We start from the raw sequence: 26,334 nt of genomic DNA, 5'->3' as shown, positions 1-26,334 counted from the left end.
AATAGTTTAATTAACCATAAACAATGACAATATCGTACAGTGGGGCTTGGTTGGTCTGGGAAAAGATGACAGTGACTTGGCCAATGTCCAAGCCCTGGATACCCTCTGTGTCAACGCTGTCCTGGAGGCAGGAAGGGATGGGAATGTGGTTTATTGGCAGCCTCGATGCCAGGAGAACCAAGCAGGGAGCTTGGGAGCCTCAGCTGGAGCCTGACCTGCAGCTCCTGCTTGAGCAGACACTCCCCATTGACACCTTGAGCCGTGAACTCCCCTAAAGCAGCACCATCACATAAAAAAGACTCAAAAATTAGTAAATCATTAAATAGATAAATAAATAAATTGATCCATCAGCAGTCACTGGGTCAACAAAGAACCAATGCCCCTTGTAGGAGAGCTTCGACTCCAGTCCTGCTGGAGACAGGAGGACAGGCCACCTTTACCTTTTGGGTTCATTATGTGTGCAATGGAGCAGTTGTAGGAGCAGAGCATCAGCTTTTCATTCATAGTTGAGGGTGTCACACACTCTCTTGTGGGAGCTCCAGGGACCAGAGCATGAAGCTGGTGGGACCAGCACAACTCAGACCTGAAGGACTTCCTGTGGGGATTTGACTTAAAATTCCTTCCTTCTTGGGATGACGATGGTGGTGGTGAAGGAGCCAGGCCACAAAAGACCTGGAAAAGCAAAGGTATGAAGTGAGGCTGTCTGTGAACTTTATCCCCTTTGCAGGTTTCCAAGGCCCCAAAATTAATCTTCTTGCCCTTAAAATATGTCAAGATTCCTCCATTGCAACTGAGGATAGAAAACACAAATCTCAGGGGCTTTTTTTCCTACAAAAAGTAACTCTCAGCAGGAAATACTTTATTGTGCCTGTTCCCTGGGCAAATACCTGGATTTTCACGCTGCTTTGATGACCCCTGCAGGGACAAGCAGTAAAGGTCTTGAGTTTTAATTTCTTCCTTACCTAGAAGTGTGGTGTGGTCATGGGCACTGCCTCGGGCTCTTGCTGGGCTTGAAAGGAGGAGTCTGTTCCCAGAGATGTTCAGGTGTAAGGAAGAGCTTGGGCTGGAAGTTAGGCTGCTCTCTAAGGAAGGAGCTGGGTGTCCTGGCAAGAGCTTCTGGCCTGTTGTGCCCTGGCACCTCTAGGAGAGAGCCCTCATGTACTGGGGTGGCCTGGGGGCTCAGATGGAGCTGGGAGGGAGCTGGGGTGGGGAAGGAGGATGGAGCTGCCTGCTCTGGCGGGGTCCGGTGCCTGCCCAGGGCTGGCTGTGGGGCCCCCGCAGGCCCCTGTGCAGGGACTGGGAGGGTCTGGGCTGAGGAAAGCTGCCTGTGGCTCCTGCCAGGAGGGGAGGCTCCCCAGGCTGCCGTGGGCTCAGATAAAACCCTCCCTCTGCACGGCCGGGCCCGTGGAGCTCAGCACAAGCTGCTCCAGCTGCACCTGAGGAGCTGAGGTGGCCGGGAGCCCTCGCTGCTGCCGCTGCCCGGGCTGCACCGTGCCAGGCCCTGGCTGCTGCCAGGACGCTCCAAGGGCAGGACTTGCAGGTGGCTTTTAATTCAGACTGTCTCTGACAGCTGCCAGAAGAGACTCGGGTGGGAGGAACAAAGGGATGGACTCTGCCAAGCTCTCGTGGTGGCTGCTCTCCACCTTCTGTCCGAGGCAGCCGGGCTGTCCAGGCAGGGGCTGCGTTCTGGCGCTGCCAGCGGCGTCTCCGCGTGTGCACGGCAGGGAGATGATGATTCAGGGATCCATCCCCGTTTGGCTTGAATCTCCTTGTGCTTGAAGATGAACTGTGGAACCTTGTAAAGAGAAGGGAAAGTGCTCATGAGGGTCCCAGTTGTGCCCTGGGCTTTCCTGTGTGCACTGGCCCAAAGTGGGCCAACCAAAGGTACGGGGGAAGCTGTGGGGGCTTTGTTTGAGAGCCAGCAATGGCCAGGGACAGCTGGCACTAAAGCCTTTGGAGCTGCCTTTCCCCTGCTGGGCTGCACCAGGCTCCGGGCCCCATCCTGCCCTGGGACTGGGACCAGTATAACCATTTTGGGTTCCCTGAGTGCTTCCACTGGCCCCGCTCCCAGCACTAAGGGGTGGTGCCTCCAAACCCACCAGGGATGGGGGACCCCTGCAAGCAAGTTCCACTTCCTGGTACCCCACTTGTGACTGGCTCTGTCCTCCTCTACTGAGCCAGGGCAGCAGACAGAGCTGCTGGGATGGACCTGCTGCATGGAACGTGGCCGTGCCCTGGGGACAAGCAGAGGCCATGCCATGCTGCCAGGGCAGCACCCAGTGTCCCAGGGCACAGGCACCGTGTCCTCTGCTCTCATCCTGAGCTCATCCTGGGCTCCAGCATCCTCATCCCAGGGGCTGCCTCCCATAGCCTGGGATGGAGCTACTCCTGATGTTTCTAATTCCTCCTGTGAAGGTTGCTGTGTGCAGGGATCGGGTGGCTGATGCACTGCCAAGCTGATCAACCCTTTTCCTTGGCTGGGCCATGGCACTGAGGTGAAGCTGTGTCCTTGTGTGGCCAAGGTGCCTGCTCAGGTCTGGGAAGAAGCATCTGCAGCGTAACCAAGAGCGGAGCCTGGCACCTAAGAAGACACTTAATGAGGATTAACTGGTCCTTTGCAAGGCTGCCACGATGGAAAACTGTCCTGACTGGGGTGGGGGAGCAGATAGCGATGGGAACACCAGAGCTGAGGAGTGGGACAGTGCCCCAGCACCTGCAATGGGCACTAGGAGGGTGCACAAGGGAACTTGGAAAGAAGGGGCTAATGAGATGTAACAGGGAGCTCGGCTCTGAGCCACAGAAGACTTCAACAGCCCTGCACAGAAAGGCCACAAAAAGCTGACACTGGGCCAATACCAACTGTGTGATAGGAAAGGTGGGACAAAGAGCCAACACTCTGAGAGGTGAAATCCCTGGGACAGACGGAGCTGTGACCACAGGCTGCAGGTGGATAACTGTGCTGGGGTGGCCTGTTGTCATCACAGCCTCTTCCATTCCCTGCACAGCGGGGCTGTGGTGGCAGGGATGGCGGCAGCAGCAGCAGGGCCCTGGAGGTGCCTGGTGCTGGAGAGTCTCTGCCAAACAACCTCAGTGTCTTGCAGTGGTTTCGGTGTGGAGTGCTACAGTGGTATTTTCAGGAAAAGTGGAGGAAGAGGCAAACAACTGAACAGATTTTATGTTGTACTCCAAAGCTGCTGTATTTGAAGGGAAAAATGCTCACTGGGGCTGATAAATGATCACCCAGACATTTCTCATGAGCTCGGAGAAAGCAGGAGGCTTGGGGAAGGTGGAACTTTGCAAATAGGCTCTGCCCTGTGAGCAAGTGATTTTAACTGTTGATACTCCGGGATTTTAAGTAGAGGGTGTTGATCAGCAGCGTGAAGCTGAGGTGGAGGCCGATCATCAGCAGTGTTGTCACGATCCAGTCTAGACCCAGAAGAGCAAAGAAAAATTATGCATATAAACCGGAAAGAACTTGAAATGTTCAAAATATATCCAAAATTGAGATTAAAACCAAACGAGGTTAGCTGTTGGTGCCAAACAATGGATGTATTTTATTTAATAGTAAAAGGGGGAGGGGGACAGGGAGAGAGGTGACAGGGTTAGGGAGTGTATCGCTCTTCCGAGAGTCCCAATGACGTCTCGTTGCTCCCTTCCATCTGGTCTCCTCGGTGCTGAGGGTCCCCTGCCGCCGGGCCACGCCACATTGCGCCACGCTGCACCACGCTGCCACACGCCGGAGAGTACAGAATCCCAGGGATTAATGCCCACTTTGGGCCAGGTGGGAATGCCCACGTGGCTCCCGTGCAGGGGCCAGTTTGACACTGTCCCTGGCAACACTGTGGATTTGTTGCATCATCTCTGGTGTAGGGTCTGAGGGCCCCTTTGGGGGGCCTTGGATGGGCCATGACAGCCCCCCTGCTGTCCTTCCCACGGCTGCGGCTTTTCCCCGGCTGAAGGGGCCCCTCAGCTGGGCTCCTCTGCGCAGTGGAGGATGGGCAGTCACTGCGCCTCTGCCCAGAGGCTTTGCCAACACGCATCCAAAGCCTCTCTCCCTCCACCCTTTGGTGCAGGGTCTGGGCCAGCCTGGCAGCTGATAGGCCTGGGGCTGTGCTCTCCACCTTGGAGGTGTTAAGCTTGCGCTTTGTGAATGTCCCCAGCCCTGAGTGGTGATGGGCCTCTCAGAGCCCCATTCAGGGCATGGTAGTCTTCTCTGCAGCTTTTGTAATACAGTTTTTGAAGGCCTTCATGCAAATGTTTAAGCCATAAACTATAATATTTCAGTCTCTGACAAGTGTAGCCCAGGCATCAGTACTGGGCCTTCCTTCTTGATAGTGGCCTGAATAATGGGGCCCAGGGCACCCTCAGCAAGTTTGCTGAATTTCCTACAGTGGGAGGAGCTGCCGAGACACCAGAGGATGACTCTGCACCCACAAGGACCTCAACAACCGGGAGAAATGGGCTGATGGAACCCCCTGAAGTTCAACCAAGGGCTATGCAGGGTCCTGCCCCTGGCGAGGTGCAGCCCCAGGCACCAGGACACACCATGGAAAGCAGCTCTGCAGAGCAGGTCCTGGCGAGTGTGACTGGCACAGCCCCACCCCAGCAGAGACCGCCTGGAAGGCAGCTGGGTGAGCACTGAGCCCACGGCCAGGTCGGCTTTGTGCCACAGGGTCCGTCTCTGTGCATGGGGGGCTCCTGGGTGTGCCCCTTAGAGCCCTGTGATGTCACCAGTCATGATCACTGTGCCATCACTTGCAGTGGGTAGGTAACTATGGACACCAGCGCTGGGCAGTGCCACAGCACTCAGCCTGGGACACGCTGGCAGCCGAGGAGCTTCCGAGTGCTGCCTGTGTGTGAGGAGCCGGAGCGCTGCCAGTGTGTGAGGAGCTTCTCAGTGCTGCCAGCGACCAAGGAGCCTCTGAGTGCTGCCAGTGACCGAGGAGCTTGTGAGTCCCACGAGAGGCCGAGGAACACCTGAGTGCCACCAGTGGAAGCCAAGCCTTCGAGTCCTGCCAGCAGCTGAGAGGAGTCAGGTCCGGGAGCAGCAATGGAGGAGGCCAGGCAAGAGCCAGCAGCGCCGCGAGCCGTCAGGATCTGCCGCATCTGCGTGGATCCCCTCCGCAGCCCCGCTGCCGTGGAGCCCTGCGGACACGTGTTCTGCCACGCCTGCATCCAGCCCCGGGCTGCCCCCGACGCCGCTGCCACCTGCCCCATCTGCCAAGAGCCCATTGGGGCCATCCGCCTGCTGCAGGGGCAGGACAACCGTGCCGGGCTGGCCCCGCGTCGCCACCGCCGCCGCCTCCATCCCTTCGTGGCGCGGTGGCGGCAGCGGCAGCAGCAGGAGCAGCAGGAGGAGGCAGCTGCTGGAGGTGGCCGGCGCCGAAGATGGGGATCGGCCGCCGAGCCCTGTGCCCCGCCAGCGTGCCCGGAGAGAGCTGGAGGAGCTGGACAGAAACGGGCAGGAGGAGAGCAGGTGGCCGCGGAGCGAGCGTGAAGCGCTGGGCGGAGGGGACAACGGGCGCCGCCCCGCCGTGCTCCCCCCTGATGGGCAGCCTCCATGGCCCGTGTGAACCGAAAACCCGGATGCCGAGAAGAGCTTCGCCTGGTTTCTTCTGCCTGCTTGCTTGAGGGAGTGGGAGCTGTGGGAGGGAAAGCATATAGTCGTAGGAACTTAGGTAGAGAGTAGGATATTGGTAGGGAAATTAGCTGTAAATAAACATTTTTATTCATTTGAAGCATTTGAAAGCAGGCATTCTTTATTAGTGCCGGACACACGGAATAATATCTCCTTTAATCTGACGTCTGTGATGAAACTTCATAACAGGGTCCGTTGTTATTCTGTCCCGATCAGACCTACCCATCACAATGTGCCTCCCAGCTAATACACAAACACCACTTTCCTAGAACTAATTTGCATGCATTTGCCTTCTCCTGGAAGTCCTTTTTTGGTCCTGGAGGTTGTCATAAGGGGTGTCTGGTGGTCACATTCACCGAGTGCTTCAATATTGCAGGTGACCTTTCTTTGAACTTTTTCTTTGGGCATGCACTGCTGCTTTTTGTTACCTAACTTGAAAAAAACTCTCTGTAGTCCTCTTTATCTGTTTCTCCGCTGGTTCCACCTACGTTTATCCTCCTTTGTGCGTACCTTTACATCCTTTTATCTTTTTTGCTAGTTAGTCTTAGAGCTCTATTCAGCAACTTCAGGGGACCTGAAAATTTCTGTTCTCTGTCTTATTTATCAAGTCCCCCCTTTTCTTGGGACTCTCTTTTAGACAAGTCTCCATACTTCATTTTCCAGCACAGTGTTACAACAGCCATAACATTGAATACAAGCGAGTACACACAGTACAATGATTAAGGTGTGTGTTAGTTTAAAACAGTCTGGGGTTTATTTTTGGTGGGCGGGGGAAGCCCCAGAGGCAGCTTCTGAGAGAGAAGCTGCTCGAAGCTTCTACTCTGTCCAGCAGAGGCAATCCCTGAAGGCTCTGACGATGGACATGTTGCTGGCCTAATTAGAGACGTTGGTAACACCTCTGTGATGACATATTGAAGAAGGACAAGAACGCACGCAGTCCTTCTTCTTCAGAGGGGTGGGGAGCTGCGTGGGCCAGGGCCCTCCCGGGGCCGGGAGCGGCCAGCGGCCGGCACCGTGCGGCCGGCGCCATCTCGGCACAGCTCGCAGTGAACTCTGCTTGCTTAGCCACTTTCAGCTTCTGCTGCGAGCAGAAGGGCAGAGGCGGCGGCAGCGGTTTCTCTTTCTCGGCGCTCCGCATACAGAGAGGCGCTGAATGGAGCCGGCGCCCGTGCGGTGCCGGCGGGGACAACGTGGCCAGCGACAAAAACATGGTGAGCAATTCCCCAGCACAGAATCCCGATGAGATCAACTTCTCAGCGCTGCAAAATCCTACAGAAATCCTTGAACTGGTGGAATTTGTTGCCAGTGGTACTTGGGAGCAGCAGTTTTTTTCTTCTTAGTCAGAGAAAAGGAGAAAGTGAGGACACATGGAGAAAACCAACATAGCAACACCAAGGTCAGTGCAAAGGAAGAGTGGGGGGAGGTGTTCCAGGTGTCAGAGTCGAGATCTCTCTGCAAGCTGGTGAGGACTATAATACAACAAATTGTTTCCCTATAATCCATGAAGTGCACGGGGGGATGCAGAGATCCACTCACCGCCCGTGATAAAAAGTGCTCACACCGGAGCGGATGGATGCTAAAAAGCTGTAATCCAGTGGGAAATTTGAGCAGAGAGAGAAGACCCTTGCTTCCAGAGATAGAGAAAGAGAGCTTTTGCTTCAAAACCAGAACAGCTTGTCCTTAAAAGACTCCGCCCCATGAACTAAATGACCCACGCTATGCAGTTTCGGGAAGACTGCTTTGCCCACGGGAGGGACTCACGTTACAGCAGGTCGGGTGGGACTGGTGTTTGTGAACATTAGAGCCACGCTAGAAAAGGTCTCCCGTGGGAAGGACCCCACAGCACAGCAGAAAAAGAAACTCCTTTCCCTAAGCGAACTGAAGAAAGATTTTTCGAGTGAGAAACTGACCAAAACTCTCGTGTCCTGTCTCCCTGCACTGTTGGTGGGAAGGAGGGAGGGACTGGGGGGAAAAAGGTGTTCAAAAGGCTTATTTTATTCCTCATTATCCTCCTCTGACTCTGTTAATAATAAATTTTCTTTATACCGTTTAAGTTTCGAACCTGTTTTGCCCTTAAGGTGTTTTTCTCCTAATCCTTATCTCAACTCATGAGCCCTTCCTTACGATTCTCGTGGGTGCCTGGCTTTTAGCCAAACCACGACACGGTGACTGCCACAAATGCATTTCATAGCAGTCTCCAATTTGGCAGCCATGGTAAGCCACTCCCACCAAGAAGAATTTTCTTCTTTCTGCCGCCCTTCTACTGCTCTTTCTACTGAGGTGATTCCCGACTGTTGGATTTCAAACCCATCACTGATGTAAGGTCAACATTCCTGTCCTATAATAGCTCACATTTTTCTTTGGCTTGCAAGCAGATGATCTAAGGCCGTGCAGTTTTGTAGAGCCACCGTTCGTGTTTCTTGGAGCTCACAGGATGTGCTATTTGATACTTTAATAGTATCAATATGGCTGAAGAACTGGTAGAGGTGGAGGAATGTGGATGTTGGAAGTGGAAGAGAGGGGCCATTCTTGGTTGCTTCTGTGCCACTTTGCTCATCTCTGAGGGGGTGCAGCCAGGAAAGGGAATGGAAAAGGGAAAATCCCTTGAGACTCAGAGCATATTCTGAAGGGACCAGTTTCTGCTTTCCTCACGGCCAGGGTGAGGACAGGCTGAGATGGAGGTTTGGGGCAGAACCTCCTCTCTCCTGGCCCCACAACACCGCTGTGCTGGGAAAGTCTTCAACCCCAAGGAGGCCCTCCAGGCTGGAGGAGGCAGCCCTGGCACAGCCACCAGCTGAAAGCGCTGCCTGTGAGAGAAGTGGACTCAGGCGGGATGGACCTCATATTTAGGGGGTTTCCTCTGAAGAAGTCCGGAGCCCTTTCCACTCCTACCGTCAGGGGCACCTCCGGCAGCACCAACCTCCTGCCCCGCTGCCTCCTCTCACCTGGCCCCATGTAGTGAACGAGTAAAGAGTAAGGAATGTGTCTTCATTGCCTCTTCGAAGATTGAAGTTTGAAAATTAAAGTTTTAAACTGCCTCTAACAAAAACTTTAGTTCCTGCTTTATTTTGGAAAATAAACCCTGTTCGAAGTGACGAAGAGAGCTTGCAGTTGATACATCGGGAGACCAAGCAGCAAAGCTTTGATACGTGAGAAAAGCAAGCAATAAATTTTTTGATAGGTCAGGCGAACTTCAGCTGGATTCCAACGAGCAGCCAATGAACTTGAAGGCAGCAAAGATGAATCTGCCCACGGACGTGCTGCTGCTTTGAGGTGGGCATGACGTTGCCACTCTCAAAACCCTATCATGAAGTGCCTAGCCTGCCACAGAAGCTGCAGCTGCTAAATCCACTGAGTGTGGGAGTCTTCGCTGTGTGTGCTGCCCGCGGCTGCCCGGCTGCTCCTGTGAGGCTGCTCGTGCCTTCCCACAGCGCTGGTGCTGCTGCCCGGCTCTGCTCCCTCGCTGGGCCGCTGTCGGAGGGACTCTGCCGGGGAAAGACCCATTGCACCCTGTAAGCCAGCGCTGGACCCATGGTGGCGGTAACCCCTTTCCTGTGCTTCACGTCATTATTCTTGGCATTTTCCCACTTTTCAATCTTCTTTCTTTTCTCTTTTATGGAAGAATAAAGTTAAAAAAATTTTTAAAGGGCAAAAAAGCTGAAATATCACTTTGGATCCCAACATTTAACCTCGTTTGTGTTTTAATCTCTCTTTCGGGTATGTTTAGAATCGAATTCTTTCCGCAACTGTGGATCGAGGCAAACTTGCCTCTTCTCCCCTTCAGGGGATCTGAACACCCCAGCATTGGCTGTTCTGGGGTGTCTCGGGGGTGCTCAGACAGGGCTCCCGGGGTGTCCGGAGGCTGTTCCGGGGTGTCCAGGGCTATCCAGGGCTGTCCTGGGCTGTCCTGGGCTGTCGTGGGGTGTCCTGGGGCTGTCCTGGGCTGTCCAGGGGCTGTCCAGGGGTTGTCCAGGGCTGTCCAGGGGCTGTCCCGGGCTGTCCCGGGCTGTCCAGAGGCTGTCCTGGGCTGTCTAGGGGCTGTCTAGGGCTGTCCAGGGGCTTTCCAAGGGCTGTCCTGGGCTGTCCAGGGGCTGTCCAGGGGCTGTCCAGGGGCTGTCTAGGGGCTATCCAGGGCTATCCAGGACTGTCCAGGGGCTGTCCAGGGGCTGTCTAGGGGCTATCCAGGGCTATCCAGGGGCTATCCAGGGCTGTCCTGGGGCTGTCCAGGGGCTGTCCAGGGGCTGTCCAGGGCTGTCCCGGGCTGTCCAAGGGCTGTCCTGGGCTGTCCAGGGCCTGTCTAGGGGCTGTCCAGGGCTGTCCTGGGGCTGTCCTGGGCTGTCCAGGGGCTGTCTAGGGGCTATCCAGGGCTATCCAGGGGCTATCCAGGGCTGTCCTGGGGCTGTCCAGGGGCTGTCCAGGGGCTGTCCAGGGCTGTCCCGGGCTGTCCAGGGGCTGTCCTGGGCTGTCCAGGGGCTGTCCAGGGGCTGTCCAGGGGCTGTCCAGGGCTGTCCCGGGCTGTCCAGGGCTGTCCCGGGCGCCCCCCTCACGCCGCTCCCGCGCCGGCGCACAGCGCCCCCGTGCGGCCCAGCGCCCCCTTGGCCGCCGGCCGCGCCCCGCAGCGCGGGCCCCGGTGAGCCCCGGCCACGTCGGAGGAGAAGCCCAAAGTGAGGCGGGAGAGGAGCGGGAGGAGCCGGAGGGAGGAGGGGAGAGAGGGGAGCGGCGGCCGCCCCTCCGTGTCCCGGGACGCGGCTGCGGTTCGGGCCCGCCCCGCCCGCGGAGCGAGGCCGCCGAGGCGTCCCGGCCGGGGGGAGCAGGAGCGGGGCCGGCCGAGGACGGGGCGGGCGGTGTCCGGCCCGAGCGGGACCCCGCGGCTCAGCCGGCCCTGAGCCGCCGCATCCTGCGGCTCTCCGTCCAGGAAGGCGGGAAAGCGGAGAACGAGCACATCGACCTGAAAGCTGCCGGACAGGACGGCTCCGTGGTGCAGCTCAGGATAAAGCGGCACAGCCCGCTGAGCAAGCTCAGGAACCTGCAAGCAAGTTCCAAATCCTGAGACCCCACTTGTGACTGGCTCTGTCCTCCTCTGCTGAGCCAGGGCAGCAGACAGAGCTGCTGGGATGGACCTGCTGCATGGAACGTGGCCGTGCCCTGGGGACAAGCAGAGGCCATGCCATGCTGCCAGGGCAGCACCCAGTGTCCCAGGGCACAGGCACCGTGTCCTCTGCTCTCATCCTGAGCTCATCCTGGGCTCCGGCATCCTCATCCCAGGGGCTGCCTCCCATAGCCTGGGATGGAGCTACTCCTGATGTTTCTAATTCCTCCTGTGAAGGTTGCTGTGTGCAGGGATCGGGTGGCTGATGCACTGAAAAGGAGATTGGCAGCAGATCAAGGAAGAGATCAGCTCTGAGGAGGCCACCCCTGGGATGTTGTGTCCAGTGCTGGGCTCCCAGGACAAGAGAGCCCCAGCTGGGATGTGCCTCATATTCAGGGGGTCTCTCTGAAGCAGCCCAGAGCCCTTCCCCACTCTGGGGCACCCCAAGAGCTGTGCAGTGTCCAAAGGGTGCATCCCAAAGGATGCCAGGTCCTCACTGCCACCCTGCTCCATCCCCTTCCACGACCCAGGTGGCTGCAGAGCTCCTGGCACTGGGGCCGAGCTTCTGCCCACCCCTCCCTGCTGCCTTGGCAGACCTTGTTTCCCAGGAACAGCCCCCAAATATCAGTGTCAAGAGTGTTGGGGGCTGAGTCTGCCCCATCCAGGGCAGCTGAGCATGGGGTGAGGCTGCTCAGGGTGACCACAGCCTCACGGTGCCTTCTGCCCTGGAGACAGATGGAGATCTCATGGAGGTGTAGGTGAGAAAACCCTGGCAAGCGGGAGGTGGCTCTTTGGTACTGGCCAGCGGCTCCCCCTGAGCAGCACCCTCCTGTTGGAGGCCCCAGGCTGTGCCAGGAATCAAGATGGCCCTTTCTGCCCTTCCCGTCAGCCCTGGAGGTTTGTGAGCAGTTTTCTGGTACCTAGAGGCAGATCCAGCCCTGGCAGGGCTCTCAGCAGAATCCCTGCCTTGGGCACACACTGGTGCTGTGTCTGTATTGCCGGGTGGCATCGGCTCATCCCTCATGAGAGCCGGGAGTCAGCCGGGATGGATCGAGAGGCTGAATCTGTAATGGATTCTCACCAGGATGTTGGTGTTTACAGGCTCCATGTGCACCTTCATGTTCCTAAGATGGCCTCAAACCTGACCTTCTACAGGAGGTGGATCTTCATTCTCCCAGGCCTTGCCCTTGCCTCCTGTGACTCAGGCACTGTGGCTGGAGCACTTGCCAGTGAAAATTGAGGTGAAAAAGTCATTGAGTACCTCAGCCTTCTCTATGTCCCAGGAAACCAGCTCTCCCATTTCCTTCCAGAGATGGCCCACATTTTGTCTAATCTTACTTTTATCTCCAACTTACCTATAGAAGCTTTTCTTGTTGCCCTTGATGTCCCTGGCCAAGTTTAAATCTCTCAGTGCTTTAGCTTTCCTAACCTGCTCAGACAATCTCTCTGTATTCCTCCCAAGCTACTTGTCTTTGCTTCCACCCTCTGCAGGCTTCCTTCTTGTGTCTGAAATTCTCCAGCACCTCCTTGTTCATCCACAGAGACCTCCTGGATTTTTTGCCTGGGAGCAACCTTGTCTCTTGGAAGGTGACCCTCTCCATGTCAGGGGGTGAAACAAGATGAGCTTTAAGGTCCCTTTCCACCCAAACCATTCTGGGATTTTGGAATTCTGGGATTCCCTAGGGATTTTGAACCTTTCATGGTCATGGCACCCAGGCTGCCCTGGAGCTTCACATTCCAAGTCAGCCCCTCCTTGTTGGTGAGAACAAGATCCAGCACAGCATCTCTCCTTGTTGGCTCCTCTATCTCCTCTATTCCTTGGAGAAGGACATTTTCATCTACACATTCCAGGAACATCCTGGACTGCTTATGCTCTGCTGGTTTGTCCTGATGTTTTCCATCTTCCCTTTGACTTACACAGGTCTTCCATCCCACCCAAGACTCCCAGCTCTCTGGATAGTAGTTTTCCAGGCACTTTTTTTTCCCTTTCCCTGGTGGGTGCTCTTCCATCTCCAAGTCCTTCAAGGATACTAGCACTACTCCACCTGTTGATGGGATTCCATGGACAAATTCCCAGGAGATCTGACATGGAGAGCCTCTCATGAGGCTCTCAGTGTATGAGGAGGAGGCTCCAGTGTCCTTCCTCTGACTGAACAGGGGCTCACTTGTGCAGAGATGGGACTCAGAGAGAGGAGAGCAAACTGTTTGTGGCATGACCCTGCAAAGCCATCTCAGTCAGCAGGGCAGGTGTGCAAGGGATGCTTCCCTTGGAGTACCTGTGGAGCAGCCCATGTCAGCCATCCTCTTCAGGTGAGGACCCTCAGCTTCCTTCCATGGGCCAGGAACACCCCTCAGTGCGAGATGAGGCCGGGGTAACTCACACATAGAATCAAGGAATCATTAAGGTTGGAAAACCCTCTAAGATTGAGACCACCCGTTCCCCCAGCACTGTCAAGGCCACCACTAACCCATGTCCCCACGTGCCACATCCACACAACTTTTAAATCCCTCCAGGAGTGGGGAGTCCACCACTGCCTTGGGCAGGCTGTGCCAATGCTTGACAACCTTTTCTGTGAAGAAATTTTCCCTGATACCCAACCTGAACCTCCCCTGGCACAACTTGAAGATGTTTCTTCTCATCCTGTCCCTTCTTCCTTGGGAGCGGAGCCCGACTCCCACCTGCCTGCCCCCTCCTGTCAAGAAGTTGTGGAGAGAGAGGTCTCTTCTCCAGGCTGAGCTCCCCCAGCTCCCTCAGCTGCTCCTGGTGCTCCAGCCCCTTCTGCAGCTCCATTCCCTTCTCTGGACATGCCCTAGCCCCTCAATGCCCTTCTTGTAGTGACAGGGGCAACTGTTCAGTACACATGGCAATGCTGAACTTTCCTAGAAACCATAAAATCTCTCCTAGATTTCACTGTTTTGTTGTTTTTTCCGCCAGGTGAGGCATCCCATTTATCTGGACATCATGTCACACTTTCCATAAATAGGAGGTGGCATCAGCCAGAGAGGTCCCCGCCCTGGTTGCTTGCTGATATGTTTCAAAAGGCATTTGCTCTGTAAACACCTGCTCCACCCAGTTTCCCTCGATCAATACAGCTTTTCTCTCCAGGCTTCTCCTGAAAACCATTTCCACTATGTTGCTATGGGCACCAAGCACTGGCTGAGGCAAAGCTGGGGCTGGACCCAGCACTTCCCACTTCCCACTCCTCAGGGTCAGATGCAGCACACGGCTCCCGCTGGCCATGGAGAGCCCTAAAGACATCCTTGGCCATCCCCAGGCCAAACGCAGCTTCCTGGGCTCCAGCAGCCTCCTTTCCCACTCTGTTCCGTACTGGTGAGGCCACACCTGCAGTGCTGGGTCCAGCCCTGGGCTCCCCAGTACAAGAGAGATGCAGTGGCTGGAGCCAGTCCAGTGCAAGGCCGTGAAGGTGGTGAGGGTCTGAAGCATCCTTCATGTGAGGAGCGGCTGAGAGAGCTGGAGCTGCTCATCCCAGAGCAGAGTAGTCTTGGAGGGACTTTGTAGATACATATAAACATCTGATGGGAGGGAATGAAGGCAGGAAACCAGGCTCTTCTCAACAGTGCCCTGTGACAGGACAGGAGGCAATGGGAGCAAACGTAACTGCATGGAATTCACCCATGGGAGCTGCCCCACAGAATCCCAGGATAGGCCAGGCTGGAAGGGACCACAGTGGTCACCTGGTGCCACCTCCCTGCTCCAGCAGGGCTGTCCCAGAGCACACAGCACAGATTGTGTCCATATGGCTCTGGGATATCTCCAGTGAGGGAGACTCCACAGCCTGTCTGCGATCTGTTCAGGGCCTGGGCACTGCCCAGGAAAGTTCTTCCTCATGTCCAGGTGGAACTTCCTGGGATCAGTCCCTGCCTGTTGCTCTGGTGCCATTGCTGGGTCCCCGGGGCAGAGCCCGGGCCCTGCCCGGAGCCATCCCTGCAGCCAGTGTGTAGCGGGTTGGTTTTGTAACCGGGCAGAAACACCAACTTAGTGTAGTGGTTTGGTCCAAGATACTCATTACTGTTTACCTTCTGTGAGATAAGAATTAGGAGAGACGCAAAGCAGGCACCAATCTTGAAAGAATATAAAGAAGTTTATTAACAGACCTAAAAGAAGAAGAAAAAAATCATACCACACCTTCAGAACACTTCTCCTCCCCCCACCTTTCTCCCTTCTCCAAGTGACAATGTAAAAAGACAACCCTTCAGGTGTTCAATCTGTTTACCACTTCCATAATAACCTTTGTTCAGTCCATTTAGGAAGAGGAGTCTCTCTTGCCCATGCTATGAAAACATTATCACAACGAGACAGCCACCCACTTCCAAATAACTTTGTTCAGTCCATTTAGGAAGAGGAGTCTCTCTGCTCGTATGTGAGTCCCTTCCCTGACTTGCAGCTTTTCCCGCAACTGCTTTCGAGGGTTCACTCTTGAAGTTTTTTTGAGGTACAATTTTAAGGTTGAGCCATTCAGAAACAAAAGTTCTCTTCACCCATCTCTGGGAGCATTTCATCTCTAAGAACAGAGGCCCTTCTCCTTCCCTGGGAGCAAAGGGTCTCCCTCATCTTCGTCTTTAGGACTATCTCTGGGAGCATTTCTAGGAACTGAGGTTTTCTCCTTTCCCATTTGGAGCAAAAGTCCTCATCGCTTCCATCTCTCCCTGTTCAAACTCCTCATGAAATTACTGTGCAGGTGCTTTTGCTCACGAATACGAGCTGAACGCTCCACCCCCCATATCTTCATGAAATTACCACGGGATACTCTGATATATCATAGCTTCACAACAGAATTTCAGCTTTAAGCATCTCCTCTTTCTCTTCCCTCAGGTTTTCAGCTCTTCACAGCACTAAAAGGGTTACTCTCACCTCGGCCTTGCAGCTGGAATGAAGCTTATTGCTGTTGGTCATCTGACCTCTGCCGGACAGCGGTGCAGCTGTAGCTCAATCTTGGCCGAAGTGGAGAGGGGGGAGAGCCGAGCCACTCTGGCTGCCCACAGCAGGGCTGTGGGGGGGTTCCGCAGGTGGAACAGGGCCCATCGGCTCCAGGATGGCCGTGGCCCGGCCCGGCCTGGCCCGAGCAGGGCCTGGGCCGGGCCCGCTGGCCCCCACAGGGGGCCCACAGCCACCTGTCCCAGCACCAGAAATGAGACAGAGAGAAGCTCTGCCTCGGAGTTTCCTATTCTTAAGTGTGTATCACAAAGATGGTCACAACTTTAAGTGGCTTAAAGAATTGTCCATATTCAAACTGGCCAGCTGATAGGTTCTGTCAGGTCACAGAGGAAGCTGTAAGCACCCCTTTGCAAGAACATCACTTCCAGGACTATGCTTGCTAACCCATGACACAGGGCCACCCAGGGCTGAGGGCCCCTCTCAGCTGGGGCTCCTCTCGAGGCTGAACAGCCCCAGCTCCCTCAGTGTTTCCTGGGCACAGAGATGCTCCAAGCCCTTCAGCATTTTTGTCATGCTCCATCAGACCCATTTCGGGTGCTCCAGGTCTCTCTTGTTCTGAACAGCCCAAAACTAGACAAAACTTAATGACAAGGGGAGGCTCATCCCACCTCTGCTGAGGAGAGGAGCCCATGGCACCCTGTGGTTGGGATGCCCACTTCTATTTCTTCTTCTGCAGACAGACCAGCAAATCCTCCCAGTAACATTTCTTTGGAGAAAAAGACATGGATAGTCTCAGGAATGGTTCAGATCCTGGATCCTACGAGGCCCTGAGGGATCTGGTCTAATATCAGTCACCCTAAAATATAGATATCTTTCAGCACCCAAGTGCTGCAGCCTCCAGAGGCTTCAAGGCGAAGCCCAGGTTTGTGAGGGATCACTTAATCTCTTGGAGGTCTCTGGCAAACAAACAAAACCAACCGAAAAGAAACAGCAAAGCCTGTTCCCCAGGTGAGCAGAGATGTGTTTGGTTGTTCAAAGTTTTCTGATAAGGTGACTGAGATTAAAGAACAAATAGAAGTATGATTAGGGCCAAAGTCCCAATCCCAACTCCAGCCAAAACCATACAGCCAGAGCAACAATGCACTCCTTGCCTAAAGCCATGCTTATCAGCCTTCCCACCCAAGAGGAGCCCTGCCCGGTGCTGGCACAATCTCTGCCTTGTCTCTGGGACAAGATCCCTGGGGTGGTGGGGTCTCACACAGCCCAGCAGCCACTGCACTCAGCTCCCACCACGCTTTGCTCCCAAATTCCCAGCTGGATGCATTTGCTCCCTGAGCATCCTTTCAGAGAGCTGGTATTGATGGGCATGGCCCCAGGCTCACTTCAGTGTCCAGGAGAGCTGTTGGAGTTAATGGGAAATGGGCATGCCTTGCTCTCTTTGCTAAGTGTAAAATTAACTAAAGATCAATTTAGGTGGGTGCTGATGGAGCGCGGCTGCCCAGCGGCGGAAGGGGAGTCTCATGGGCTGATAGATTGGAGAACAACTTGGAATGCAAACTTGCACGTTGCTGATAAGGCAGAGTGCTGGAAACCCTGGAGAGAGTCATCCAGCAATTATCATGGGTCGGTCCGTGAACAGGTCTGTCTGGAAACTGGTCTGAAAAGCAAACAGAAAAGCTGCACAAAGGGTTTGCTGGCAGCGAGGGGACAGCTCGTCCCTCTCTCAAGTTCCTCTCCATTGGGAGTTTTGTGGGAATAACTACAGACCTAGGAAATTGGGGTGTCCCAGAACTCAGCTTCCCCAATCCGTCCCTGCATCTGGGACTGCCAGCTGACTCCTGCTGGGAAGATACACATAGTCCTCATGTCTTTTCATCCCTCTTTGAGATCCAGCAACCTCCAAGCTGCCAGGGTACAAATGGTGTGGCCAAAGCGACCACATGTTGGCAGAAAACGATGGAGATAAATCCTTCTTGAAGCAAAGTGCACGTGCAAACACACAAACACAATATAAATGTAAAAAGAAAAATTAAAGAATTAAATACAGGGAAAAGACATAGCTAAGCAATGTGAGCAGGGTCCTTGTGGTCATCCACAGGGAGGAACGGAACCCAGTCCCACATCAAGCATTCATTCCCTGTCTTATCCCAGTGGCAACAACCTCCTTCCAGGTCCTCAAACTCTGGCTGCCTGCAGGAGGCAAAGGGACAAGTGCAGAGCCAGGAGACCTGGGCTCAGGCGCCTGGACTCTCACTGTGGGTGCAGCCAGTGCCACCCTGGTAGTGCCCTGTGGGATGGCTCCTCGTCCCCTTGTATCAGCCAGGGTTCTTTGGAGTCTGCCCCAGCATCACAGCACTGCCACGAGGTCTTCCAGGCCCCTCTAACGTGAGCTCATGAGAAGCATTTTGACTCCTGGACCTTCCCAGGATAATTTTAACCCTGAATATGACTTTTCTGTATTGTTCCAGCTAATGGGTTCACTTACGCAGCATCGACTCCTTCTTTCTGATGTTTTTGTTTATTTTGCAGATGTTCTGCTTTGACTTCAGAAGCAAGGAGACATTTCCAGCAGGAGCTCCATCACTCTCCACTCCCTGCTAAGGAAACCTCTGCAGGCCACTCCAGACCCAGGAAATTCCCAGGGATTGTCCCAGTTGGCAAAGCCCTGCAGCAGTTTCATCTCGCCCAGGATCCCGGACTCTTCTCCTGACAAAGACACCTCCCTGGCTGCCTGTACCCTCCAGGCTGCAGCTGCCTCCCTTTGCCAACACTCACAAGGATGTCAGACTCCTCCTTAGCCAAGGAATTGTCCCAGGCAGCAACAGTGGCTTTTCTCCTGCTCCTCACTTCTGTCCTGCCATCCGAGCTCTCTCAGGAGAACAAAGAAGCTCTCTCAGGAGCTCCCCTGCTCCTGCCTGGAAGGTCCCTGTCACCTTTGCCAGGAGCCCTATTGTGCCACCCACCTGCAGGCGGCTGTTCACACCTTGGGGCACAGCAGGGAGTGTTGTTGATGGCAAACAGAATCTGCCCTCAGCAAGCCCAAACAGAAACCGACACACAGCTCTCTGCCAGGTTTTTATGCTAGGGTGCTCCCCATCCAGCGGGAAATGGAATAAGGTGAGGATGAAGGGAGGCCGATAGCTGGCCAAGGTTACAGTGAGGCTCAAGCCCTTACAAACCCCAGGGCTCTCCCTTGTACCACCCATTGGTGGTCCAGCCCAGGGCTGGAAATCTGGCTCACAGGTCTGCTCTCCTCCTCACTGGAGGGGCAATCACATTCCCAGGTCACCTTCCCATGTGCTCCTCTTCACCTCAACCCCACGTACAAGTGCACCAGAGATGGCTGCTCTCCAGGTGCAGCTTGTCCAGCAATCCTGGGAAAAACCCACCAGCAGCTCCTCTGGGCCGTGGACAGGCCAAGCAGGAAAGTCATTGCATGAGAGTGGCAAGGTCCTGAGGGTCTTGAGGCCATGTCCTTGCTCATTGTCTTGCACAGGGACAGGGGACAGGAAGGGACTGGAGTCTTTGGGGCCCCTCAGCTGCCTTTTGCTGAGGTCAGCAGTGAACGTGCAGCCACCTAAGGAGGTGCCCAATCCCTCCTACAAGGGCACCTTGCTTCTCAAGAGACACAACTGCAAAGGTGCATTTACCCGCCTGTGTCCTGACCCCCACTCCAGCATCTGTGGGAGGAAAGAGACCACCAGGTGTAGTCCCAGAGGAGCGACATCCCCAGCGAAGCCCTCGGACACTGGTCCTGCCCAGGTCACAGTCCAGCACAGCCTCTGTAGGATGCAGGTGCAAGGTAGCAGCAGGATTCCAAGAGAGCTACTGAGGCCCCTCAGCTGCAGCCTCTGGCACAGGCAGCACACAGGCAGTGGAGAGCACACATCATCCTTCCCATCACCACATTCCTGCAGGAACACACAAGTTTGCCTTTTGAGTTTTTCCTCCACAGGGGCTTCAAGTCATGCCCAAGGAGAGGCTGCAGACAGGAGTGGAGGATATCTTGAGCAGGATTACATACGGAAACTAGACCTCCATGGTGTCACTGTGGACAAACAGGTTTGTCCTTAAGGAAACAAGTGAGCTGAGCAGTGGCAAATCCCACCAGCGACCATCAGGCAGAGGAAACAACCAAAGAGGAGCAAGATCAAGCCTGTCTGGACACCCTCATGCTGATGAGCCTCTGGATGCTCCCAAGCAAAGGTGCCCCATGCCCTGCAGCAATAGGATGTTCCCTGGAGATCCTGCATGGGGGATGCTCACAGACCCCTCAGCCATCCACCCCAAGCAGGCTTACCCAGCTTGGATTGCACGGAGCATGGCTGTGCAGAGGGAAGCACAGGGGAGAAGCCCTGACCCTCAGTCCCTGCATCACAGAGGATTTGATCCCTGCAAGCTCTTGCATGGCTCTCAGGCAGCCCCAGACTTCCAGGGAAGCTGCCAGCCTGGGCAGAGAGCTGGAGCCCAGGATGGGTGGAGAACATGAGAGCCCCACAGCAAACTTGTGGTTTCGATGAGGTGGACAGGGAGCGGCAGCGCCTGCCTGTACCAGGGTGAGGGGAACGGCTGCCTCCCTGCCAGCAACAGGGAAGGAGGGAGCTGGGCCCTGCTGTCCCTCCAGAGAGCTGAGGTCCAGCATGGAAGTGACTTATCCACCCTTTATGCACTTCCTGAGTCCTGTGGGCACGGGTCAAGGGAAAGCACACATGGCCAGAATCCTCTTCTCTGCACCTGGTCCTGCAGGCTGTGTGTGGCACAGCTTGAGCCACTGGCCCTCGTGTCCCACGTCCCGGCCACCCTCTCCACCTCCACACCACCCCAGGAGTCTGTGCCCAAACAGGAGAAGCACATGGTCCCTGCCAAACTGCCTGGGCCCCTGGTCACACAAGGGCATGGCTGATGCTGTGCAGGATGCTGCAATGAGCCTTGAAGGGCAAGGATGTGGCCAAAGGACCTCCATCGTGGAGGGCAGCCTGCCTGTCCTCCTTTGAGTTGTCTGTAGGAACCCAGAGTGCTGAGAATATTTCTCTGCCTGTTTTTAAGGGCTCTTACCCCCCTGAACAACACTGTTTTAGCCTCCAACCTTGGAAAAAATTATCAACAGTCAGACAAGAACTAGAAAATACAGTGGTGTGAATTAGGTGATAGACTGCTATGTAAGATTGTCACAGGGTGAAAAATTTAGAGGTTTTTGGCTTCTCTTTGTAGTAAATAGATAAGAGTAAAAAATATCAAAATGGAGGATTGTTGTTGTTCTCTAAACCTTCTTCTCCTTCTTCTACTACTCCATGTTCTGCAATAAAAGTAGTTTGGAATTATTGGATAGAGAATTCCCCAGCTCCTGGCCGTGTTACTGAATAATTGGTAGGAAAGTGAAAATAATGTACGTTTTTAGTAACTATTGGTTAAACTATCTTTAAAAGGCTGTGTAAATCTTGATAGAGAGTCTTCACTCCTGCTTTTCTGTGCTCTATGCTATACCTGGGTCACACTAGTGGCTCTGTTCCTCTGGTAAGACTTAATAAACAACTAACTGGAAGCATTGAAACTCAAGGAAAACTCTTGGTTTATCTTTGAAACTCCTTGCAAGGACTTTTAGAAAATTCTCTCCCATCAGGAGGGACTTGATTTACGGCACGGTTCAGTGTCAGTTATGTTGTCCACCAGCCAACAAGAAGCAGACCCAGTTACCACCTTCCCACTGGGACTGGAAGCCAGTTGACTTCCTAGCAGGGCTGTCCTGTGCTGGTCATCCTGGCACAGCACAGTCCCAGCATGGGGAGTTGAGGACTTTGCTTCCCCTCATCACATTTACTGCTCCAGACACCACTTAACACATTGATGTCTTGCATGTGCCGTCCTCAGACTGGGCCCCCATGGCCCCCCAAGCCAGCAAAGGAGAGAGCTGGGCACTGCCACACGCCCAGCCCAGCGTGGATGGAGCAAGGCCGTGTTGGAGAGGACAAGCTCCCCACCATGCAGGGGTGACCCAGCCATCACAGAGCCTCAGCAGCACCGACCCAGAGACATTTGGGTTACCAAGAGCTCGGCAGTCACGAGTCAGAGTCAACTCTGCCCCCAGCTTTGTCAAGAGGCAAAATCAGGACATGAGAAAGGAAAAGAAGGGATCAAAGTGCAATCCCAACAGCCATGGGTGAAACCAAGGAGTGGGGCGGGGACCCTGGACAGCCTGGCCACCACTCTGCGTGACGTGGCAGTGCCTGGCAGGGGTGAAGGTGCCGCTCACCCTGTCAGAGGCCGGGCACTCCCTGGGGCAGGCACAGGGCTCTGGTGGGAAGGTCTGACACCGTCCCAGTGCCCCTGCTGGGGAGGGGCCGCTGGCTGCAGCACACAGTCCAGGCTTCAAGGTGTTTGCTTTCCAGTCTCCTGGGCGGATGATAACCACCTGCTCCCCAGCCAAGGCTCCAGCTCACCATGCTGAAATTCAGAAGGTATTTGATCACGTAAGTGGAATCTTTTTATGTCTTAAGTAAAATACTATTTCCCTAAGTAAAATTCTCTTCCCATCCTACCCAGAGGTGATGTCCTTGCAGATCCCTCTGTGTTGGGAAACACAGTGCTGATGGGAATGGGCAGGGCAGCATTTCTGCTCCACATCAATGCAGGGCAGTCTGGGGTGATGGGGCTTTTCCCGTCTGGTGATGCTCCAAGGGCAGCTGGAAAACAGCATCTTTTGTAAGGCCACAAAGGAAGGAGAGTGGCACAGACCTCGGCAGGGCAATAGGATGCTGGTCCCTCCTGCAGCATCCCAGGGGAGGGATCACCAGAGGAGCGGGTGTGGAGCAGGAACGTGTCTCTGTGCAAGTCTTTCACATGGTCACCCCAGTGAGTGAGCTAGGGTGAGGTGCCCTCTTCCACAGCCTCTGGTTTGGACAGGAGGGATGAGGGAAGGGCAAGGCTTGACCCTGCAGCAGAGCCCTTTGGCTGAGGGACAGCTGCAGTGTGAGAGGGCTCAGGGTTATTCCCAACCCAGCTGTCAAGGGTAGGGTGGGCACCGACACAGGCAAGCAGTGCCATTGTGCCCTTGCTGTGCTACGTGAGCATCCTGCTGATCATTTTGCCCAATTTCTCATTTGCTGCCAAAAAAACGGCTCCAGTGACTGGTCAGATGGAGCAGGCTGTGGCTGGTGTATGTATTGTGTACATTAATTCCTTGTGCAACTTTGCACACTGCCTGGAGAATATCTGGGCACAGCAAAACAAGAAAATCTTTTTCTGCCACTCACCTGCCCAGTGAGCTCAGCCTCGGGACCTCCCAGAGCACTCACAGCCAGCTGGGACCCCGAGAGCCTGGAAACTTCCAGCCACAGACCCATCCTGGCTGGGGCATTTGTTTCTGTGTTGGACAGGGAAAGGGCACGGGTTGGAGGGAAGCTCTGCTTGGAGCAGGGGGGGAATAACAGAAGGGAAATCTGCAGTGTCGCTGAGAACAAGTGGCACCTGCTGCCAAGCAGCACCCCAGGCACCCTCTCCCCTGCTGGGGCTGGCACCGAGACACAGTAGGGGCACCATCCCTTGCAAAGATTCGACCATCAGTTCAGGTTGGGATTAAATTCCTTGAGCCAGCATAGGAGGATCCAGCTGCTCTGGCTCTTCCACTGAGCCCTTGCAGCCAAAGGCATCTTTGGGGTGCTGCATCCAGCTCTGCACCCTGTTTGTCACTGCTGGAAGTGACAGCACACAGGCTCTGGTCTGAGGGGGCTCTTCAGCTGTAGCCTGCCTGCAGATGGAGGCATCTCCAAAGACTCTGCAGGAACTGGGCTCTCGCAGCCCAACCTGCCCTGCAGGGCTCCAAGTGCACCCTGGACACCTTCCTGGTGCTCTGGTCTCAGGTGTTTAACTCTGCCCTAAGACACACATGGCCCTGATCCCATCCCGGTGTGGAAATGGAGAGGAGGCTGTGCAGGGGTTACCCACGGAAGGCAGCTGAGCCTTGGGAAGGTTTGTTGCTCAGTTACATCTTACCTACCTGCTCCAGCCTCCAAGACAAGGGCTGCTTATGCACCATGTGCCATTAATTCAATGTTCTGCTGCCTTCAGTGCAACTTCTTGGCATCTTCAGTGCAAATTTTAGCACTGCCACTTTCTCAGCACACCCTCCTTGACGTCCATGTATCCCACGAGAGCCAGCCCAGAGGAAGGAAGGAAAGGCTCTGGCTTTGTGCCAGCCTGGTCAGCCCCAAGCAGCCCGACACGAGTTGTGCGTTCTCAGCTGGGTGTTCCACCAAAACAACACCCACCACAAAAGAGCCAAAGGACCTGGATCTTTCACAGATTCTCCCAGGCTGAAAGTTTAGGACCTCTGAGGAAGCAAGCCCGGAATTGTATCTGCACCAAATACAGATATGGGGGTGGCAGAGGGTGCTGCCCTCCCAGCACTGCCTGAGAGGAAGTTTTCCACCATTCTGCCTTTGTTACTGTGTGCTCCTGCAGATCCCCCCAAGAGTTTGTGTGTATCACTAAATATCACAGTGGTGCAGCTCTTCATTCCCTTCTTGCTGCTTGTCTTTCCATGGTCTGCCAGACAAAATTATGATCAGCCTTGCCTCGAGTGATGGGAGAGTTGGATCGAGTCTCCAACCAGATGCAGAGGAATCACTTCATTCTGGAGCAGCTCCTCCCTCACTGCCTTCTCCCTCTGTGGTCTCTCTGATCTTCCACATGGAGTTATTTCAACAAGCCTTTTCCTCACACCACCTCTGGGGCAGCCTCGGGTCTCTGCTACAACCCTCCCTCTTTAACACCTCTTGGCATTTTAAGCTCTGTTTAAGCATTTGGCATTTTTCTGCTCCATTATTTGTCACATCTGTTTATCTCTGACCTCACGAGAGTCTCCTTGTGCTGCTGGCATGGCCAGGCAGTGACCCACACACGCATTTGCCACCTCCCGTCTCACCTGAGCTCGGCAGTGTGCTCCTCAAGCAGCAGAGAGCATGGATCCCGCCAGGTTGCCATGGGGATGGGGGATGCTGTGATGCTGACAGGCAGTAATGACACCTTTTGAATCCTCAGTAGTACTGCCACAGCCTAAGAGCTCCCAACCTTTCAAGCCCCGAGTATTTTATACACTAAAATCCTCCTGGGAGGAGCTGAGAGTTTCAGCTCAGTAAAGGCACACTACTGGGAGCAGGGCAGAACCGTGTCCATGAGTGTCCAACCACTGCAAGCAGTGCTGTCCTTATCAAACCACTACTTAATCATAACAGCTGATGATTTTCCTGGAACAAATCCAGTTTCTCAATAGCAAACCTAAATTCCTGACCTGTACCAGTGGGATGCACGTAACCCCTTTGGACAGCCCACGTTTGTGTCACTGCTGCCTCACCAAGCCAGTTCTGCTCCCACGTGTCACAGGACTGCCTGGAGTAGGAGATGAAGCACCACGGAGATGAAGAAGCTCTGGGACAAGCAGGTCTGTGCAGTCCCAGTCCCACTGTCCTGGCCCAAAGCTGACCACTGCAGGAAGCCAGCAATGCCAACAAAGCCGGGTTGGCTGCTGGAATGCGGCTTCCAAGCAGGCTCTGCCCAAATTTCTGCTCTCATTAATTCCTCCCATTTAGATCCTTGCTGTGGGTGACTCTCCCTCCCTGAGAGGGGAGAGCAGCCACGTGGGGCTGGCAGCCTGGACTTCCCCCACAGCAGAGCCCAGTCCCAGAGGGTTTAACCAGATCCTCAGTACAAATCATCTCCTGTTACACAACAATGAGCTTCCTGGGGAAAAACCAGCAGAATAATGGAACCATTCAGGTTGGAAAAGCCCTCTAAAATCATCGAGTCCAATCTTTCCCCCAGCACTGCCAAGGCCACCACCAACCCATGATTCCAAGTGCCACATCTGCTGGGACTGGACAACCTTTCTGTGAAAAAATAAAATACAAACAAATCATTTTTTCCAGGAAATTTAGTCCCTCGACCGATTCACTGATGATTAAAGCTACAATCAAGCTCCACAAGGGTTTGCAGCAAGCCCTACAAACAGTAGGAGCCCTGTGGCAGCATTTCCATGGCTTAAATACCACCATACACAACCCAAACCCTGACAGCACAATTCTGATGGCCTGAAGAAATCACACTGCTGTTGTAGATGTGGCCAAAATCAGACTAAAATCCAGGCACTGCTGGGGCCCCTATGGTGGCATCACATCTGCAGCCCCAGCTGGAGCCTGTGCAGATGGCAGTCCAACAGCAGAGCGTGGGGAGATGTAGTGGGTTGAACCTGAGTTGATGGACAGTCTTTTAGACTAATGACGCTAATCACAATTTACATATTTAAACCGCACGGAAAGGCGGGAGTTCCCTTTTTGTCGGAGCTCGCCTGCTGGAAGGTGGGGGGGGCTCCGAGCCTCCAGGCCCCGCCGTGCTGGGGCCACTGCCCCTTCCCCCTTTCCCAACACTGCGGCACGGACCCTGTGTCACTGGGGGGGACTGTCCCAGAGCCGCAGGCAGCTAAACCCAGCCATGGACTGCTCACAGCTAAACCCAGCCATGGACTGCTCACAGCTAAACCCAGCCATGGACTGTCACACGGCTAAACCCAGCCATGGACTGCCACACGGCTAAACCCAGCCATGGACTGTCACACGGCTAAACCCAGCCATGGACTGCCACACAGCTAAACCCAGCCATGGACTGCCACACAGCTAAACCCAGCCATGGACTGCTCACAGCTAAACCCAGCCATGGACT

At 54.7% G+C, this 26,334-nt stretch overlaps 1 protein-coding gene across 1 annotated transcript; it reads left to right on the top strand.

The window, feature by feature from the left end:
* The first annotated feature begins 341 nt into the window (after window positions 1–341).
* Window positions 342–5,738, top strand: LOC121662938 (E3 ubiquitin-protein ligase TRIM7-like). The gene is made up of 2 exons (XM_042024665.1): window positions 342–686; window positions 4,392–5,738. Exon 2 carries the CDS (start codon window positions 5,051–5,053, stop codon window positions 5,495–5,497), a length of 447 nt encoding a protein of 148 aa, XP_041880599.1. The 5' UTR covers window positions 342–686; window positions 4,392–5,050; the 3' UTR covers window positions 5,498–5,738.
* Window positions 5,739–26,334: the final 20,596 nt, after the last annotated feature.

The sequence above is a fragment of the Corvus kubaryi genome, unplaced genomic scaffold (assembly GCF_017639235.1).
Source record: "Corvus kubaryi isolate FWS band 111438036 unplaced genomic scaffold, C.kubaryi_AGA036_p1.0 37264, whole genome shotgun sequence".
NCBI classification, from domain to species: domain Eukaryota; kingdom Metazoa; phylum Chordata; class Aves; order Passeriformes; family Corvidae; genus Corvus; species Corvus kubaryi.
The sequence above is the reverse complement of the archived record's forward strand: the minus strand, read 5'-3'. Positions and strand labels throughout refer to the sequence as shown.

What these genes read in the sequence shown, in the direction of transcription:
- LOC121662938 (XM_042024665.1), top strand. Translation starts at nt 5,051, where the DNA reads ATGGAGGAGGCCAGGCAAGAGCCAGCAGCGCCGCGAGCCGTCAGGATC.